The sequence below is a fragment of the Motacilla alba genome, chromosome 1A (genome assembly GCF_015832195.1).
Source record: "Motacilla alba alba isolate MOTALB_02 chromosome 1A, Motacilla_alba_V1.0_pri, whole genome shotgun sequence".
Taxonomy (NCBI): domain Eukaryota; kingdom Metazoa; phylum Chordata; class Aves; order Passeriformes; family Motacillidae; genus Motacilla; species Motacilla alba.
In genome coordinates, this window is record NC_052031.1 from 54,285,059 (window position 1) to 54,304,833 (window position 19,775).

General features: G+C 39.9%; 1 protein-coding gene across 2 annotated transcripts in view; it reads left to right on the forward strand.

The window, feature by feature from the left end:
- The window catches only part of ANO2 (anoctamin 2), a 146,978-nt gene that overhangs the window by 93,147 nt on the left and 34,056 nt on the right, over window positions 1-19,775 (forward strand). For both annotated transcript variants that reach the window (XR_005258835.1, XM_038153088.1), the window contains exon 15: window positions 17,110-17,184. Coding sequence is in view for 1 of the 2 variants with exons in the window: in XM_038153088.1 (XP_038009016.1) it covers window positions 17,110-17,184 (75 nt within the window). In the remaining variant the exon portion in view is untranslated. The remainder of the gene's footprint in view (window positions 1-17,109; window positions 17,185-19,775) is intronic.

Sequence of the window (19,775 nt, forward strand, 5' to 3'; positions counted from 1 at the left end):
ATTGTGTTATTTTGTTAAAACATTACTTTTAGATAACACAGAATCATAGAATGACCTGCGCTGGATGGTATCTTAAAGATCAGTGAGTTCCAACCCCCCGACAATGGCAGGGACACCTTGCTCAGAGCCCTATCCAGCTTGGCCTTGGACACTTCCAGGGATGGGGCAGCTGCATCTTCTCTGGGCAGGGGGCTTGGACTGGATGATCTCCAGAGGTCCCCTCCAACCCTAAGGATGTTGTGAGTCTGTGATCTCAAAGATGGCTGCCTGGCACTTGCTTCATTCTACTTATATTTCTTTGTCATGCTCATGTTTTTATGAGGCCACACACCTCTTATCCCCATCTATCCTTTCTCGGCTTTTCCTCAGGATGTGATACTGCTGTGGGGACTGTGCCTGCACACTCTGTGTGTTTCTTTGCCTAAAGCAAACACTTCTGAGTTGGTGTTACCCAGCCCAAGGCTCTGGCTCGTGCCGTAGAGCTCAGCTTTTACACAGTTCTGTGTGGAAGAAGCAGAAACAAATGTAGTACAGTTGAAAAGTGGAATGATTAGGCAGATTGATGTTCAACCAGCTGATACTGTAAAGATTATTATTACTATTAAAATTAACATTTTGCTGACTCTACCCCTTTCCTATATCAAGTGCTAGACATAGGGTACATTTCTTTATTAATGTGAGTGTTATCAAACTATAAAGCATGGCCTAAAGCTTTGCTTCAGCTGAGGTATGACTTCATAGTTCACAGCACTCTTTTCCAAAGGTCAGGAAATGGATCAATTATTGTGATGCGTATGAGATCTGCAGCAGAGGTTCTTCAGAGGGTTAATTGTTACTTTAGGCTGCAGATTTTGCAAACTATGAAAACATAAAAAATGAAAATTAAGACCCTGCTTTTGGATGAGTAGTATTATTCCATGGCTATCTGTCCATATAGTGGTGAACCTCCTGTGTGGGGAAGAACCCAATAGGAGTTCAAATCTCACAGGCAGTAGCAGAACAGGCTCTGGTACCAAGGATGCAAGAAACTGAAAGAACCAGGCAGAGGAGTTGCTAAGTCTTTGTGCTTTTCTGGATTGTAACACATGGAGAGGAATATGACAGCAACACAATGGAGTTTTCTGCAAATCTGCTTATGGAATAGCATGGTGTATCCCTGCAGGTAAAACATTGGTCCCAATGGACCCATTTTGAGCTGAAACTGAAAATAGCTTTATCTTAGGTGTGCTACTGAATGTTCAGGGCTCTCTTAGTTCAATTAGAGTTTGCATTAACAGCTTGAGTGTAAAATCATTAAATTGTGCATGAAGCAGTGACAAATTTAAAACAACTGGAGTTAAATACAGGAGTTCTCCCAAAACAGGGCTGTAGCTTGGAATTTAACTGTAATGACACGCCACATCCCTGGAAGTGTCCAAGGCCAGGCTGGATGGGGCTCTAAGCAACCTGGGATATTAGAAGGTGTCCCTGCCTGTAGCAGAGGATTGGAACTAGCTGATCTGTAAGGTCCCTTCCAACCCAAACCATTCTATGATTCCACAGCTCCTCTATTCAAAAGGATAATGAATTTCAGCCATAGTGGGACCTTTGCAGTAATATTTTAATATTGTATATAATTTTGAGTCCACAGAACTTAAAGATCATCTTTGTCACTTTTGATCAGTATGTTTCCTCTCACTGTAATTACAAGCATACAAGATGTTTCTTCTTAATATAGTTATGATAGAACCATAATTCTTAGTATTGTATTACCACTGCATGAATTAGACTTTCTGCTGTTTTTCTCCCAAGCTTCTCTATACAAATACAGACAATACATTGTGGTGGTGGTACAGAGATTAATTTTCAATTCTGATAAAACTTTAGAAATTTTGATGAAATATGTCTCTATTTGCAAATGCTGAATTCTTCTCAGTATTTTGCCCCTATACATTCAAACTCTCCCCCACTAACATACTGTTTGCTGCAGCTATATTTTTAGTAAAACATGCTTTGATTTTAAATATCTAAGTTCGGCTTTTATAGAGTGAGGAGTTTCCAACAGTTGTTTTTAAATTACTTCTTATTTCAAAATGGAATTTTTGTTGGAGAGGTTTTAAAAACAGAAGAAATGAAAACAAAGTATTATAAGTTGTTGATGTAAAACATTTGGTTCACAGTAATTAAAAACATTTTTGAAAACAAGCACTTTAGCTTTCCATCCTAATTTGGAACATATCTCCCTCCTTTACTTTTCTTTTTGTGGATTTCAGTGAAACTTGAAGAGAAAAATAATCATTTCTTGCCCTTCTTATCTTGCTTAAATACCTATGAAGCCAAACTTTTCATTGCCACCTTTCATAACAGACCTATTGACTCTTTTTTTTTTAGAATGAGAAGAACACTTTGGTCCATTTTCTTCATTTTACTCATCCTTATGATCTCTATCAGTGAGAGACTCCAGTCTGAGATGAAAGTTTGAACAGGGAGCAGGGGAACAACAACATAAACACATGAGAAGCAGTGAGACCAAAATAGGAGCAGAATGCCTGTGTATTGTAGTGGAACCAGTGTTTCTTGGTTCTATGGCTAGACATAGAAGACTGGGCAAAAGAAGGAGCAAAGACAGAGACCTTCGCCAAGAGAAACAGTGGCCAATGTCTTCAAAGCAAAGAGGATTTGATATGAATTATTTCTGTGCTGGAGATTCTTTAAGGTGAAACCACATAATGTGTATGAAGAAATCATAGATTCACAGAATGGCCTGGTTGGGAAGGGACTTTAAAAATCACCTTGTTCTAGCCCATTGCAGGGACACCTTCCACTATCCCTGGTTGCTCAGAGCCCCATCCAACTTGGCCTGCAACACTGCCAGGGATGGGGCAGCCACAGCTGCTCTGGGAAACCTGTGCCATGGCCTTACCACCCTCACAGGGAAAAATTTCTTCCCAATAGCCGATCTAAACCTGCTCTCTGCCAGTGTGAAGCCATTCCCCCTTATCCTGTCACTCCATCCCTTGTCAAGAGTCTTTCTCCCTCTTTCCTGTGGACGGCCTTCAGGCACTGGAAGGCTCCAATGAGGTGATCCCAAAGCCTTCTCTTCTCCAGACAGAACAATCCCAATTCCCTCAGCCTTTCCTCCCAGCAGAGCTGCTCCATCCGTCTGATTCTCTTGGTGTCCCTGCTCTGGACACCCTTGAACATGTCCATGTGGGACTCTAGAAGAGAAATGCTAAGAAAGGAATGATGTTGACAAAATAATCCATAGATTTTTTTGTGAGGCACCAATGGAAAGATGCCTGTTCCTCACTCCAGAGAAGATTTCTGGTGGGACGCAGCACAAAGGAAATATGTGTCTTACAGAAGAATAAGGCAAGAATGGAAAAAATATGCACTCCAGAAGTTCTGTGACAAAGGGGCCTTATGATGTCTGGGCTATTTCTAGGGCAGAATAAATCCATCGGGCTAGAAATTGTGACAAACGTCTTTTGTGGTGGCTGGGGAAACATCACACTCACTCCTTGTCCCCAGAGGACATTCTGGTTTCAAAGGCTGGCAATCCATATGAAATAGCATCTCCAAGCAGCTTGTTTTCATGAAGAAAAGCCACCTGGCATCCATGGGTTACTGGCAATGGGATAATTCAGGAAAAGAGAAGCAGGTGGATGTGGGTGGTATTTATATCCATATTATAGATAGTGGTAAAGAAAATGGGAGTTGCAAATCCTTGCTGGGCCTTTGAAGGCCCCAAAGTGCAGTGTTGGCAATTTGGACTTGGGAGTTTGAAGTGTTTGAGTGCACTGAGCAGGCATGTCTCATTTGAACCTGCCAGTGTTGTTTCACTTCCAGACCTTTGTAAACCAGATCTCAGGGTTCTGTTGACCAACCACACACCATGCCTGGCAGGACAGTCACAGTGTTAGTTTTTGCTTCCTTTAAAATACTGAGCAAATAGTTCATTTCTTGAGTAAATAAGCAAACTGTTTTCTTTTGGCTGTTCCTCCTGCTGCCTGAGGAAGCTCATCTGCGAGGAAATAAGTATTAGACATAAATCCCAATAAAAAACCACTCATCTTTTCTTAATAACATTGCACGTTTAGTCAAATTATTTTAAAGATTCCAGATGCTTAATCTGTTGCTAATATGTTCAATCTTATTTGAATATAAATGAAATTGCTTTGTTTCTGATGGAATGATTCCATCTTATTATTCCCATGAGTTGATAATCATAGTTCTGTTAAAAGCCAATAGGTTGTTGGGCACTTCTACAGACATGAGAATTGCTGCATTTTAGGCAATGGGTGATGCAGGAGCTGATGTCTGAGACATCAGATATTTCCTTTATTCCCTCACCCATTGCCAGGTAACAACATTTATGAACTGCTGATTTGGATGGGCTGTTGGGCCAACATCAATAAGCCTGAACCTCTGGGTATTCAGGATTGTGTTTAGACCATGGAACTCTGAGAGATCTGAGCAGTCCTTTCATTAGAGTAGTGTCTAGGCTGCAAGACTTTGTAGGGTTAGCACCAATTTTGGCCCCAATACCAAGTGAAACAATGTCTTTGGTCACTGATGTAGGATTTTGGCATATTGGAAGGCACATTTATTTGTCTGTAAAGTCTGCAAGTCATCTCTTTGTGTTTTTTTATTTCTGAGTCAAGGACAACAGGTCTGTTGACTCAGGATGTCACACTTCCCAGATGTAGTCAAAGATACAGGTCTCTGTGGGGTGTGCTGCTTTTGTCATGGGAGGACAGAATATTCCGACGGCAACACAAGGCAGCTCTGTTGGATTGGCTTGCTATGGACAAGTGAAAAATACCTTTGTGAGCTGTTGGCTCTTTAACTCTTTGACTTTGTGCCAAGATGTTGGCTGCCATGAAGCCACTGGTCTGTCACATCCAAATTTCCTGGTTATATTGCAGGGAATGGATTTCTGTGAGGTGGCCATCATATATTAAATACCCTCTTTCATGTAATAAGGAACATGCTTTCAGTGGCCTCTGAAGTGGTCTAAGATGGTTGTATTTGCTCACAGGAGTTAAATGAATGGATATGTGATGAGAGAATCATTTATAAGTGACCACACCTCTACTCCCATCCTACCAGTAATTGCTGACTTGAACTACTTAACTTTTTAATTATTTTACTACTGATTTGAGGAAAATGCATGAGATTTATCAGCATTTTGTAGTTTTCTGAACAGGAGAAAGAAATAGAAAGAGCTCACAGTAATTTCAATGGTTTTCTGGCCCAAAGGTCGTAGGTATTGCTGAAAACAACAACAACAAAACTAACAGAAAACCCCAAGAAACCACTCCCCCCCCCGCCCCCCTCAGGAATTAAGCTTAGAAGGGTATATCCAGTTCCTGCACTGTGCTCCAAAGCAGGACCAGCTATACCCAGTGTCATATTTGCCAGGCATTTCTTTTAGCTTTTCTTAAAAACAGCAGTGAAGATACCATGGCCTTGTTATGGAACTGTTCCCAGGCAGTACCTGTTTGAAGGATCAAAGGATTTACTGTTCCAAGGGTTTTCTTCATGTCCAATCTAAATTTCCTGTTGGTATTTTAATCCCCTACTTACTTTTCATCCATATCAGCAACAGATATGAAGACTGTTTATCTATTTTCTTTACATACACTTCCTTCAAAACCTTTTTGTCTTTAATTTTTATATAACTTGCTTTCCTCTATTACCCAAGTTATAGAATGTTGCTAAATGAAACCTTCAAGAAATCCATAAGAAATATCAAACTAAATCAAAAAATCATAGAAGAGCAGATGGCCTTGATTTCAAAATGCAAGTAATGGAGCATTTCTAGATTCCAAAGATCTTGCTTCCTCCATTCCTTGTCTGTACAGCTGTACCAGTGACCATGTTCTGTCAAGGGTGAAAAGAAAAAGCAAACATGTCTCTTCCTTTTGGAAAGAGGTCATTCATGTAGAATAAACATGAGTGGGAGGTCCCTACAAAAGCTCTCTCTGTCCTGGCATTGCCTTTCCTCCCACTTAGTCATGGCTGATGGGAAGTTCAGGGAGTGACTTTATTACACAAGTAAAATGAGGGCTTGGAGTGATGAGACAAGGGGGAATGGCTTCATACTGATAAAGAGCACGTTTAGACTGGATATTAGGAAGAAATTCTTCCCTGTGAGGGTGGTGATGCTCTGGCACAGGTTTCCCAGAGCAGCTGTGGCTGCCCCATCCCTGGAAGTGTTCCAGGCCAGGTTGGACAGGGCTGCCCATGGCAGGGTGTGGATGAGCTTAAAGGTCTCATCCAATCCAGACCACTCTATGTAACAGAAACTTTTAGATCAGGTTTGTGCCAAGAGAGGACTCTCAGCAAACCCCTACAATTTTCCCTAGGATAGAGTCAACCTTAAAATATTCTAGCAGTTGAGTGCAAAGAACTGTAGCAAATGAGAGGATCCATCTGCGTGTCTTTGAGAACTTTGAGGAAATACTGCATTGAGGACTTCACAATGTAAGCTGTTTTCCAGGAAAAAACACTTTCTTTCTTAACTTTTGCTGAAATTTGACTTCAACAGGGGATTTAAATGCAAGATTCCTGTTGGGAACAGGCTTTAAAAAATAAATTTCTTAAAAAAAAACAAAGAGGAGGCTTGTTGCGTAAAAAAAAAAGGTAAGCCTGTTTATTGCAAAACCAAACAACTGGAATCAAAGCCCTTGAATAAGCCAGAGACTTGTATCAGCAACTCAGTAATTGTAACTGCAATACAGGGATGTTTCCAGGGAAACTGCCTCCGAGGAAAGACCTCTGGAGCTCAGCACCCGGCAGTTTTAAAGTCTCTTAAAGGTGCAGGATTGGTGCATTTTCAGTCCACTTGTTGATTGGTCCTTCTCTTGGTTGCTGGTTGGTCCACAAGATGGTGTATTCCCGGCCAATCATTCTGGAATTCTGAGGCCTCACTGGCTGGCTAGTCTTACAATCATAGTCCATATTAATGTTCTCATCTCGTGAGGTAACTTTCTAGAAGATTCCCTCACCCAGACCTCACCGCCCCCCTCTAGTGGGCACACACTCATATTACAGCACATTTAACTCTAACTTACTACTTCATAACTTATTACATAAATTAGGTATAACAATCTATCACATTAATTAACAATTCAGAATAAATTTACATCATTAACAATTCAAAACCCCGCCTATGAAAGCCAACTTTATTTATAACAATTCCATCTCACTGTTTTCTGTGACAACACCAGAAGTTCAGAAATTCTTTAGCTTGGTATGAGGACTTGGAGCAAGTCTCTGGGGGGAGGTAGAGCATCACGAATCACCCTATTTGACTCATGGCTTCTTCCAGAGATCCTCTCAGTGCATCCTCCTCATATTCAAGCATCTTGGTGATATTTTCTGTAATTCTAGAAATAGCCCAGGTAGGGTCAGCTCAGGTCTGTGCTCATTCAGTTGAATATATGTGCCCATACTCCACTTGCTCTCTCCCATGTATAAACAACTGGGAGAAAGACAAGCTTATCCCTTGCTAGAGGTGAATGCAGAGTTTTTGGAATTTTGAATGTGTTAGAAGGCTGATTTTGTGCACACCACTGTCCAACTCACTCCATATCATACATGTAGAATTTACCCCCATGCAGGATGTGAATTTTTTAAGACATTCATCTCCTCACTACCTCCGAGGATGATCCAAGTATAAATTACAACCTTTTCTATCCTCTCCAGATCTCATTTTCACACAGTAACTCACTGCTCTCCAATAATATTTGATATCACTTTTTACTTTGCTGAGCATTATTGCTGTTTCAAATTATTCTCCTTGTTGGATCAGTCTTAATTTGTCCTCCTTGAGTCTCATTCTATTTCACATTTGTATTTCTGCTTTCTCAACAGCCTGGTATTTATTCTCTGCTCCCTTGACTATTCATAACTTTTCCTAATCTAGTATTCTCTGCAAACCAAATGGAAATGGTCTGGAGAGTTGTTGCCATGTTAAATGTAGGATAAACTGTGATCCCTGACTAGATACCACCTCACAGTTTCATGTACATGTTTCGACTACTTTCACCACTTATTTGGTTTGGGATTACAGACATTGTTTTGTTGATAGATCTACTCAATTTTTTTTTTTTTGTTAATCAAAGGAAAGACACAGAGAAACATTTTTAAGAAAATTAAATGTGAAGCTTACAGTTTCCAATTTTGCTAACTTGCTTTATAATAAATTCAAATAAGGCTTTTCAAAGCACCTGTCAATAGATTAGCATTTTACTGCCAACTGCCAACACAACTGTTTCTTCAGAAATAAGGAAAAAGGGGGAAATTATCTGGGATGCTAGTAGGAAGTAGTCCCCTGGAGAGTTTTGTGTGCTTCCTACAGAGTTTTAGCACATATATACAATTGGAATAAATATTACGTAACTCAGCCCAGTGTATGAGTAGTTATCATTTCTCTGAAAATTGGAAAGGACTCATAATTAGATTGCTATGGACCGGGAGAAGTTCAGGTTGGACATCAGGTTGGAAGAATTTCTTCACATAGAGGGTGGTTAGACATTGGAAGGGGTTGCCCAAAGAGGCAGTGGAATCCCCATCCCTGAAGGTGTTTAAGGAAAGACTGGATGTGGCACTCATTTCTCTGGTTTAGTTGACAAGCTGACAAGATGGTGTTTGGTCTAAGCTTGGACTCGCTGATCTCAGGGTTCTTTTCCAACCTGATTGGTTCTGTGATTCATGAGGAAGTCACTGCCAATTTGATACCATCAGGAATGTGTATATATATAAATATATATACATATATATATATATATATATATATATATATATATGTCGAAAGATAATGCTCATAATACCAAAATGTATGTATTTCATTACTCTTCCAACTCCATTAATAGAGTTTGCCTCCTTGTCTTTGCCTTTCCTTGTTTTATTGACACCTCCTAATTACTGTACTCTCCCACTCTTGTTGGGTTTTGGAGGGAGGCTGGGTGTGTGTGGAGGTACAGGGATGCTCATTATGGACTTCTACTTGCTACAGACTTTCTCCATGATTAGACAAACAAAATTTTTGCCCATTTTGAATATGGGATCAGAGCAAGGGGCAGTGCCAATGACAATGACAGAGAAAGCACTGGCAGGACTCTTCTAACTCCAAAATGTGTATTTTTTGGAGCAAAATGGAGAGAGCTGGAGGCCCCTTGCTCTTGTATCCTTTCCCATACTTCTAGTCTTCCATTTGCTGTTTATGCAGAACTCTTTTCTGCATGTCATCTCTGTTATTGGCAAAAGTTTGCCTCTGTATATTGTGTTCTGCAACTGTGTTTCAAATTTTATAGCAAATTCAAATGTTAGAATACAAACTTAATTAATGCTTTACAGCTGGTAATAAATGCTCTGGAGCCAGGGAAAGAATTTTTGCATAGCCACATCCCCCTTTTAATCCTTTCTCTGCCCCTCAAGCTTTTCATTACCAGCTTAAAAAGGTTGCTAAAATTTACACCACTGGGCTCTCCTCTTGTGCTGGTGTGATCATTCACAGTTTGTGTAAGCTAAATTTGAAATTGTGACCCAAGGAAGCCGATAATGTGTTGCATGTCTTTGTCTCACACTTTGTGTGGGGATAAGTGGCTTCACATGGCATTAGACAATGGAGAATCATGTTCTGAGTGTGCAATGCCAAAGCCTTACAGTGAGATTTTGCTTCACTAGGAGTTCTGTGATGATTTCACAGCAGCAAGATGTTCAGTCCAGATTCATCCAGCTAGGACATAGAATTAGGCCAGAAAAGCTTCAAGGGAACATGGAAAGGACATCTTTCCTCAGAGTGTAGCACTAAATGCATCTCTTACAGAACTGAAACATAAGCCCAGTTGAATTTCATTCAGAGAACTGTAATTTGTGCTTTGCAAATTGCAAAATTGCCAACTGCATTACTTCCATTGGGCCCAAATTGCTAATATGAAAGTGTATAATGAGGTGAAACAAGTGATTTTAAAGATAAAGTTCAGATAAATTGTTATCTACCTGTGACAAATAGACTTGAAGTTACAAAAGGCAATATAATTTTGCACGTTTTTATATTTTAAGAAGAGATACTGCAAGTAGTTGGGAACTGATTGTGTAACCAATGGACTCAGATAGAGCTGTTAGTCCTATGCTTAAAAATTTACAAAGGGAAACTCTTAAATTAAATCCCTTCCAGTAATTTAAATGGTGCTAAATTATGTGAACTACTAAAAGGTCTTTTTTTTTTTTTTAAGTTATGCTTGATAAATTGTTTTAAAATGGGTTGTGTTTATTATTCCGTTAACTTCTCCATTAGATGTTCACAGTTTACATGACAAAGTGTGAAACCAGATTGACTATTACAATAGTGGTGCTCTGGATTTCAGGGTACAAAGTGGAGGTTGGAGATCCAGTGAATTCCAGGACAGTGAAATCCATTTTTTTTCTAAAATCAGTCTTTGAAACTCACTTTGTTTTCCCTGATAATTCCATGTCCAGTCAATATCAAAACTTTTACAATTGATTTAATTATGCAAAGTAAAGCAGGCACATGTCTGGCTCAAAATCTGTCTTCCTTGTGCTTGACTATATTTATTTAAGAGTATTTTAAAGCCACATGTGGTATTTCATTACATTCTTAGAAACTTTTCAGGAGATACATTAAAAAATAAAAGCTGAGCAGGTGACACGGTATTCCTTCTTGCCCTAGTCTGAATTTGTGACATTCCAGTACCACCTTCTCTACTATGGCAGGCCTAGGTACCACTGTCAGTCAGGGGCTTTGGAAATCCCACCAGATGTATTTGTACTGCTGGCCCTTTGCCTTCTCAGGATCAGCCTCATTATGATTTACTAACCATCTACAAAGAGCACTGATAAATAATGAATATTTATGACTACAGATGTAACCCTATTGTTTGTGCAAATTACAGTGTTTTCCTGGTAATATTCTGAATGGCTTCAAGTTGACATAAATAATTCATACTTGTAAAGCCATATGTTAAACTGTCATTGTGAAAGACTAAGTGCTGCCAGTTTTCACTTGAACCATATGTAAATATCAAGCACTTGATATTAAACAGTGATATAAAGTTTAAGCACCTTAATGTCACTTACACAATAAAGATTGCCATATGCCACAGTGCATTGAGTGCCAGTGTCAAAAGAAGTTTAACTGCAGCAAAGGAACCATTTTTATTCCTGAGTAAATTACAGCATATTAATTTAACCAAGTCTGGCTTTACAGATTTAAATTACAGTGAGAGCAGACCTCCAGCCTTTGTTATTATTACTGAATGAAGGAGAAGCTTGAAATATTTCCACAAATCTTCTGCAAGTCACTAGTTTTTATCAAGGTACTTGTTGCATGCATGGGACATACATTTACGTACATTTAATATGTGTATATATATGTGTGTGTGGGTCAAATGCCGTGCAAATGTCATAGAATCATTGAATAGCCAGGATTGGAAGGCACCTTAAAGACTACACAGTTCCAAGCCCCTGCCATGGGCAGGGACACCTTCTACTATTCTAGGTTCTCCAAGCCCCATCCAACTTGGCCATGGACACTTCCAGGGATGGGGCAGCCACAGATACTCCGGGACTTTTTATTTTTCATTAGGAATTTCAGAACGTAGTGTTAAGACTCATAAGAAGTAGAAAGCTCTTGGATTCATGGATTCTTCCCTCCATTCTGCCAGCATTCCACTGATGGAGATGAGGCTGGCATCGTCTTTCCTGCTAGGCTCCATGGCTGGAAGCACAGCCCTCACCCACCACATGAGGTATTTCTGGTCCTGTGGAAGGGCTGAGTCTCCTGAGGCACAGAGACTTGGCTACTCACACACACTTCCATGAGCCCTGTTATGTGAAGGGTCAAGTCAGTTGCCCATGTCAGGGCTGTAGCCTGTGGGAGATTTACTTCCATCTCCATTACAGCAGAAGAAATACAGCTGTGGGCTTGGCTGGTGGTTCCCGTTCTGAGGGAGTGGTCTCAGCCAGCTTAAAAGCCACGAGGTGACCTGATCATAGTTCAGAAGAACCCACAGCCAAACCCCAGAAGTCTCTCAGTAGATGCTCTTAACTGACAAATTTGCAGCTAAATCCCAAGGCTGAAGGATGCAGATAGGAAAATTCAGCTTGGAAATAAGCCATACATTTTCAACAGCTAAGGTAATTAGCAATTGGAATGACCTAATAAGGCTTGTAACTGACTGTTCATCACAGAAATGCTCAAGCTGTGATTAGAGGGTTTTTTTAAAAAAAAATAGTTAAATCACATTTATTATCCTTATAGCAAAAATCTTCTCAACGAAGTTGTGTGGTTACAAAGGAGACTAAGAGTGAGTGGTTAAAAATAACATTGCTTAGTCTTAAAATGCATTAATTTCCATGATCCCAGTATTGAGTCTTGCACACTCTTCTCAAAGCTCTCTATTCTGCATTGCTTCCACAATTTAGATTTAGAGTGTATCCACTAAGCTCCACTGAAAGATATGGTGTGTCTGTGCTACTCTGCATGTTTCAAGGGCAGCAAAAAATTTTAATTAAAGGTTTTGCAGTTTTTCATCTGTCTCCAAATGAACCTTGGCAGTTTGTTTTCCATATGCAGTCCTGAGACAGAACATTGCTCACAAAACACAACCACATTTATGGTTAAAATGCCATTGCTGCTTGAGTGAGAAGAATAGAAATGAAGTTCTCTTTCAATGGGTTTTAAATCAAAAGCATTTTCTTTTGCTTCAGTGGGAGTGTGAAAATTGAACTTCTAGATTCAGACAGGGATAGACACAGGCATTGCAGATGCTCAGCATGGCAGCAGTTTTTTCTTTCCTCACAGAAGTCTGAGGGCTAATACAATCCCTCAAATACAATTTCCTAAAAAAGTTTGAGTCCCAAATACAGACTGAAAGAATCCCATGAACTTGGCCAAATTTTCTTAATTGTAATGACCACTGTGGTCACTGCATGATGATAATGCTGATAGTCCTTGATTGTACTAAGTATAATTGATAATGCTAAGTAATGCTGATAGTCCTTGATTGTGCTAAGTATAATTGATAATGCTAAGTAATGCTGATAGTCCTTGATTGTGCCTCTTTTTGTGTCATCACCCTGGAATTGATTATTTTTCACAACTACCCATTCTGCAGGCCTTTTCTGGCTCATAGTTTTCAAATGGCTCTGAAGGATCCTTTTCTCCTTGCCTTAAACTTATTTCAAGGCCAAAGTAAAACTATAGGGACCCCTTATTTCAGAAGCAGCTTGTTTCACACCTTGTCTTGAGCCTGCAGTGCACAGACAGTGCTTTAGGTGTCACACAAATACAAAAGAGCTGCATTTGATACCACAATCCATATTTCTAGATGCTCATTTGGACTGTGCAGTTTTTACACAAATTAAAGCTTTTGTATTGAAGTAGAAATTAAAGTAGAAATCTACTAAGAAATGTGTGGTTATAAAAATGGCAATTATTTATTTGAAGCTTCCTGAGCATACTTAGAGATGAATTTCTGGATTTTGTGATTGGAAATATAATTTTGTAATTTGTAGCTTATTTTTGTTTCTAGCAATGTAAGACCTTAGAGAGGAGTCATAGATTTTGATCTTCTCTGAGCATCTTTTACTAAATTCTAGTCAATTATTACAGCTCTGTGCAAGTCCAGTGAAATCATTGGGATTGCCCAGATGCAACCACAATGAAGACCCTGAATGTCAGCACTGGAGCCACAAAGCAGGATGGAGAAGAAAGAAAATCTTTGATTGTACTCCCCAAGTGCAGGTTGAGCTGGCATTGCTAATGGTAAAAGGAGGTGTCATCTTGAGGGAAAATATCAATTAATAACTGAAATACTTGTGATCTGAGCAAAGTGGCTGTGGTTTAATTCACAAAGAAGCGTAGAACTGTTTTCAAAAGCTGCCTGATGCTGCCCAAGTGCAGGGTACTTCCAGGTTTCCACAGCCCAGAAGCCCATCCACCTGAAGATGCAGAGCTGGATCTTTGCTATGTTAGGTAACTCATATGGAAATAAACCATCCAGAAAAATAAAGAAGGGATTTAATTTTATCTTTCTTTCTATTTTGAATTTTGAATTTTTAATTTTTTTTATTTTTAATAGAAAAAGAACTGTATCTCTTCAAGGAATACATTCCACACACGATTAAACATTAAAACAGGAGCACGTCACTGCACACAGACCAAAACCTGCTTTTTCCTCCATTAGAATTGCAAATCTGTCATTGTATTGAAGGAAAACAAAAGTAAGATTTTTAAAGTAAATCTTTTATTTTGCTTCTGGCACAAAACCAAACAATTTATATTGTGAGGTTTTCTGTCTGCATATAAATATTCCCCTACAACACGGTTCATCATGGGGAATGTTCCTCAGCGTAACACATCTGTCACTGAGATTGTTCTGCAGATGATCCACTTTGTCTTGTTGTGTTGATGAATACTTACACTTTTGGGCTGCTCCAGATAGAGGATCATCCAGCCCAGATCCTGGCCCTGCACAGGATACCCCAACAATCCCACCCTGTGCCTGGCAGTGTTGTCCAAAGGCTTCTGGAGCTCTGGCAGCCTTGGGGCCATGACAATTCCCTGGTGAAATGGGAATTCCCTGTTCAGTATCCAACCACCCTCTGAGGGAATAACCTTTTCCTGCTATCCACCCTAAACCTTCCCTGACTCAGCTTCATCCCATTTCCAGGGTCCAGAGACCCTATCTCTGGTCACAAGAACAGAAGGTAGCTTTCCACTGCCTGGATGGACTGGGAGCTCTGGGATGGATGAGGATGAACCGAGAAAAATTGAGATGGACTAGGAGCTCTGGGAGGGACTAGGAGGAGCTGAAACTTCTGGGATGGACTGGGATGGACTAGGATGGACTGGGAGACCTGGGATATTGAGTTAAATTTCCAAATTTTTTTTTTGGCGGTGTATGCTAAGTAGCTCAGTTTCTTCATCCAACATTGCCTTTATTCTCATGTTGGCTTAGCAACTCCTCACGTTGTTCAGATCTCCTTTGGCTGAGTGCTACAGTCCATGGCAAACTCATAGAAAAATATGCTTCAAGGAAGCACATACATGGAAAAGCGAGCTGAGAAGATGGCTTGCTTACCATCCTGGTGTAAACCCAGCCAGCAACCACTCACTCCCCAACAGCAGGATCAGGGGGAGAATGGGAAGGGTAAAAGGGAGAAAGTCACTGGTTGGGATAGAGACAGATTTATAGCAAAGCAAAACAAGGAATTAATTCCCTGCTTGTCATGGTTGGCAGGTGTTCAGCCATGCCTAGGAGAGCAGGGCTCCATCTCATGCAACAGTTCCTCAGGAAGACAGACACTATTACTCCAAACATCCCTCCCTTCTTCCTTCTTCTCCCCACTTTATACACTGATTGTGATGTCATAAGGTTTGGAATGTGCCTTTGGTCAGTTGGGGTCACCTGTCTTGGCTATGTCTCCTCCTAAATTCTTTCAGCAGGGAGCCAGCAGAAAAGCAGGAAAGGCTTGGCTCAGTGTAAGCTTTGCCCCACAATAACAAACCCATCTCTGTATTATCAGCCCTGTGTTCAGCACAAGTACAAAACAGCCCCACACCAGCCACAGCCCCATACAGCCCGTAGTGAAGCTGTAAAATGTGGTGTCCTTCAGGCCTTCTGGGAATATAATCACTCAGAACTTCTTTATGTCCTCTAGAATTGCTGAGTGATAACAGCCAAAATGCAATGTGTGCATTCACAGGAATGCTTTTTCAAGTAGCCTTCCAGCTATGTGCTGGACTCTGTGTATGAACTGTAAAAGGTATTTTTGTGCTGTGTACACTGGGCCAAATTATTAGTGCTTCTGGTTGGGTGTGCTGTACCCCAGTGCTTCCAGGACTGTCCTGAAGGAGACGAGGTCACAAGAAGGGTTGCTGAGTAATGCTCTCTCCCACAGTGTCTGAGGCACCACCACCATAGGAATGGATGTATAGGCAGGGTTATGTCCTAGGTCTAATTCCACATCCCAGTTAGAAAATCCACAGCTGCATTTCTGCACTTATATGCTGCATTCCTAATTCTGCTTTGGAAAAGCTTCTTACAAAGGCACAACGCTCCCAGATTTTTATGTTTATCCGTGAGCAATTGTGCCTTAGAAATGGTTTATAGGAAATCTTCCACCTGAGTTCTAATCTGATTTAAACTCATTTAAATTCAGAATCACTCTGGGCTAACTCCAGTGTAAGGGTAGTACTGGTCCATGGGGCAGCAGTGGTGCTTCACAGAAATACCAACAGCAGCCGGCTTTGTGTCCTTAGTTAATTTGATTATATAGTTTTAGTTTAACTTAAACAAAGCAGCAACCTTATTATTATTTTAAGAAGCCTATTTTGAGAGGAGGGAATCATATTTCTCACATTAATCCATCTTCAAATGTCTTCTTTAGATGTACATGCATCTGGGCCTGGAGTTGAGTTTGTGTGGGGAGGGGAAAAGCATACTGGATTTCACTGATCACAGTTGCTTTAAATTATACAGGGAAGAGGGAGATGCTGTTTATGCATGAAAAAAACAAGGTTGGCAGCAGGGTTCAGAGGGGCCTTGCTTTTGTAGTTTCCCTCTGCTATAAAACAAGTACCAGGGGAAGGATTGGAGTGTCTTGCCAAGAATTATCTGAGGGGTCACATTTGATGCTTTTGACCATTAGGAAAAAAATCTGGGTTCAATGGTAGTCAGCATTCTTATCATGGTTTCTGTTTCAAGCACTGTTCTTCTGTAGTTTTACAAGAAGCAATTAAAAATAAATGCTTGAATCTTGCTTTGCCTAAATGTGAATTAAAGTAAATCTCAGGGATTTCTTCTGATATGAACTTTAGGAAGACTGGAATACATGTTTTCAAATACTTAAATCATAGTTGCATAGGCTATTTTCTGAATTTTGCAGACATTTTCTACATGTCTTATTTACCCTTCCCCTCCTTTATCTCAAATGAAAATCTACTTTAAAATATCAGTGTTCTAAATCACATCATATACTTCAAAATCACAGCAGGGGAATTGAGAATGGCTCTCAACAATAAATCCTATTAATTCTAATATTTCCTATTGTACAGTTCTGTCACATCTCTTATTTTATGTGTTTTGCCTACAGAATGAAAAGGATAAACTGACATGGAGTGACCGCATGCCTGGATATGCAGTGAACTTCGGACTGATTCTATTTATGGTAACATAATTTGCATTTTTGCTTGTTTATTGGGTGTGAGAAACTTTGCCATGAGCATCTAGAAGGAAACCCTTGAATTGCTCTTCTCAAATATGTTAAAAATCTGAAGGTAAGGTCATTTTGGGAGAAATACTAGGAAGGTTAATGGAGCTCAATGCCTGCCTCCAGCTTTATTCTCTTTTTCCAAAGGCTGCTTGTGGAAGGTCTGATTTGCTGTAATGCCAGCAGTTCATTACACAAATTCTGTCTCTCTCCCAGGGTTTCTGCTCCATCTCTGTTATCCAATGAAGGGATAACATTGATATTTAGTTGTGAGCACAGTATTACATATGTTGGTTACAGTGACATTCAGAAAGGCTGAACCTCTGAACAGGCGACATCCAGGTGAAATAAATCAGTTGCTGAGATATATTTATCCAAGACACATTCATGGATGGACTATACAGTAGATCATGGTATACAGTAAGATGATGGTACACAGTCCTCCTTTGGGAGCAAGAGTCAGGTGTGCAGGGCAGCCTCTAAAATGGGGACACCATTGTCCTAGTCAAAAGTCAAATTTCCAGCAAAACAAACGCGTCATGAATCTGCTGGACTTTGTAAACAGCAAAAGGAAGGCCGGGCTAACAAACCCTAAATTACATGGTAAAGGATCCTATTATCCCTCTGGTTACACAGTACTTACTGACTGAAAGCGTCTGTTCATATCTACAGCCACTATAAAATGGCAATGAAATTGGCCTGGTTGCACCATTGCAGCATGTGACTAGGGAAACTCATCTGAGGCCTAAATTATTTTAAGATACCTAAGTGTATTTCTAATTTACTCATATTTGCATATACTGCACCAGATGTCCTGAAAAGATTTCATTTCTTTTTCTGACAATCAAATGCTCACATTGAAGTTAATGTCTGCACCCTAATAGATATGTTTATATATTTATGAAGATGTATGCATTGCATATTTAGAATCTTTTCTGTACATTTTAGATGTGTTCTATATGGATGTACTCACAGCATTTTGAGTGAGTTTACTATCCTGTGGCCATACCAAATATTTGCTTTTTAGACAGAACCTCTAAGTGGCATGAGTCATGACTTCACTTAGAGCAAACCACATTGAGTCTGACTAAGCATACAGCCCTGACTGAGCTTTTTTACAAGTTATTCTTTTGCAGACAAGGTGCTTACATGTGCTCTTGACTTTCACCACATGTTTAATTCTCCCCTAAGCATGAGCCTTAAGTGCTTTCCTGACTCATAACCTAGGTATTACCCTCCCTGCTTACTGTAAGATCTCAGAGAGATTTATAAAGGGTTATTACCTACAGTTTGTGAGATGCAAAATGCAGAGCTCCAATTCTTCAACTTCTGTTCGTGACTAGTGGAACTAAGCTGACTTTCACCATCTGGCAAAGTGGACACAATTATCTTATTTTTGCAATATTTGGAGCATTATTCATATATAAGTACCTACTGGAGACAACTTGCAAACCATGCATGAAATTCAAACCAACTCTTGATGGCGGAGCGCATGCTCTGCTATTCTACATGGATATTGCAAGTTGCTCTTTACTGTATGGGATGTTTCCCTTTCTCCTGCTAGATTAGTTAAAGCGGAATTGGAAAGATCAGACTGACGTTTTGTTGTCAGTCTGTGAAATAGTGTTGTACTGAGAAACTTTATTGGTCTTGTTAAGCTCTATTATTATTTTTCACACAGATTAATTATTTTAACTATAGGGCCTACGTACAAAATAAATAATAAAATCTTGAATTTATGTGTGTGTGCAGGGGTACAAGAGTCAGACACAGACCTGCACACAAGCAATTTCTAGTGCTGCAAAAGTGATTGTTGAATTTTTAATGCTAGCTTTCCCAGGCCAAAAGGGTCCAGTGTTCCACATCTATAGGTGTTTTCCATGAAAATTTCTACATTGCTATGGAGTGATGCTGTATTGTTCTGTCCCTCCTTCCCCCAGCTTTACATCCCATACTTTCCCTGGTGATTCTTGAAGCTGGTAATGGTTTTCTTAGTGTGAAATCTTTCCCTTTTTTTTTTTTTTTTCCTCCCTTAATTTCCATACTTCTGTTGTGTACTTCACTTTTGTGAATCCTCTTTCAATAATTGTGTCATGGTCTTTTCTTTTTTTTCCTGTCTTTTCCTCTGTCTGTATTAAGCTAGGCATGCAGATTTTTTTGTTCAAAATGCAGGCTGAAAAAACACATTGTGTTAGCTTCTCTCGTCCAGTCTTACATCACTAAACAATTCCAAAGATTAATTCACACATGTGTGGATGCTTTAAAATCTGATCACAGTCGAAGCCTCACTAGACTGCAGAGGGGACAGAAGATCCAAATCTGATTTAAGCTATGCATTTTTGCAGGGATTGTAGGACAGAAGTTCACAAGTCTTATTTTTGCAGAGTGAGATCAATGGTAGCAGGAGATCTGGGCTCAGCTGGGCACATAAAGTTTTTCTTGAGTGTGTTTAACAATAATACAACACAATTTATAAACCCCATATTTAGAAGGCACATGTTGTGGCAGAGATTTCTGAGTTGGTGGTAAAGATGCTGGTAGTGCTTGCA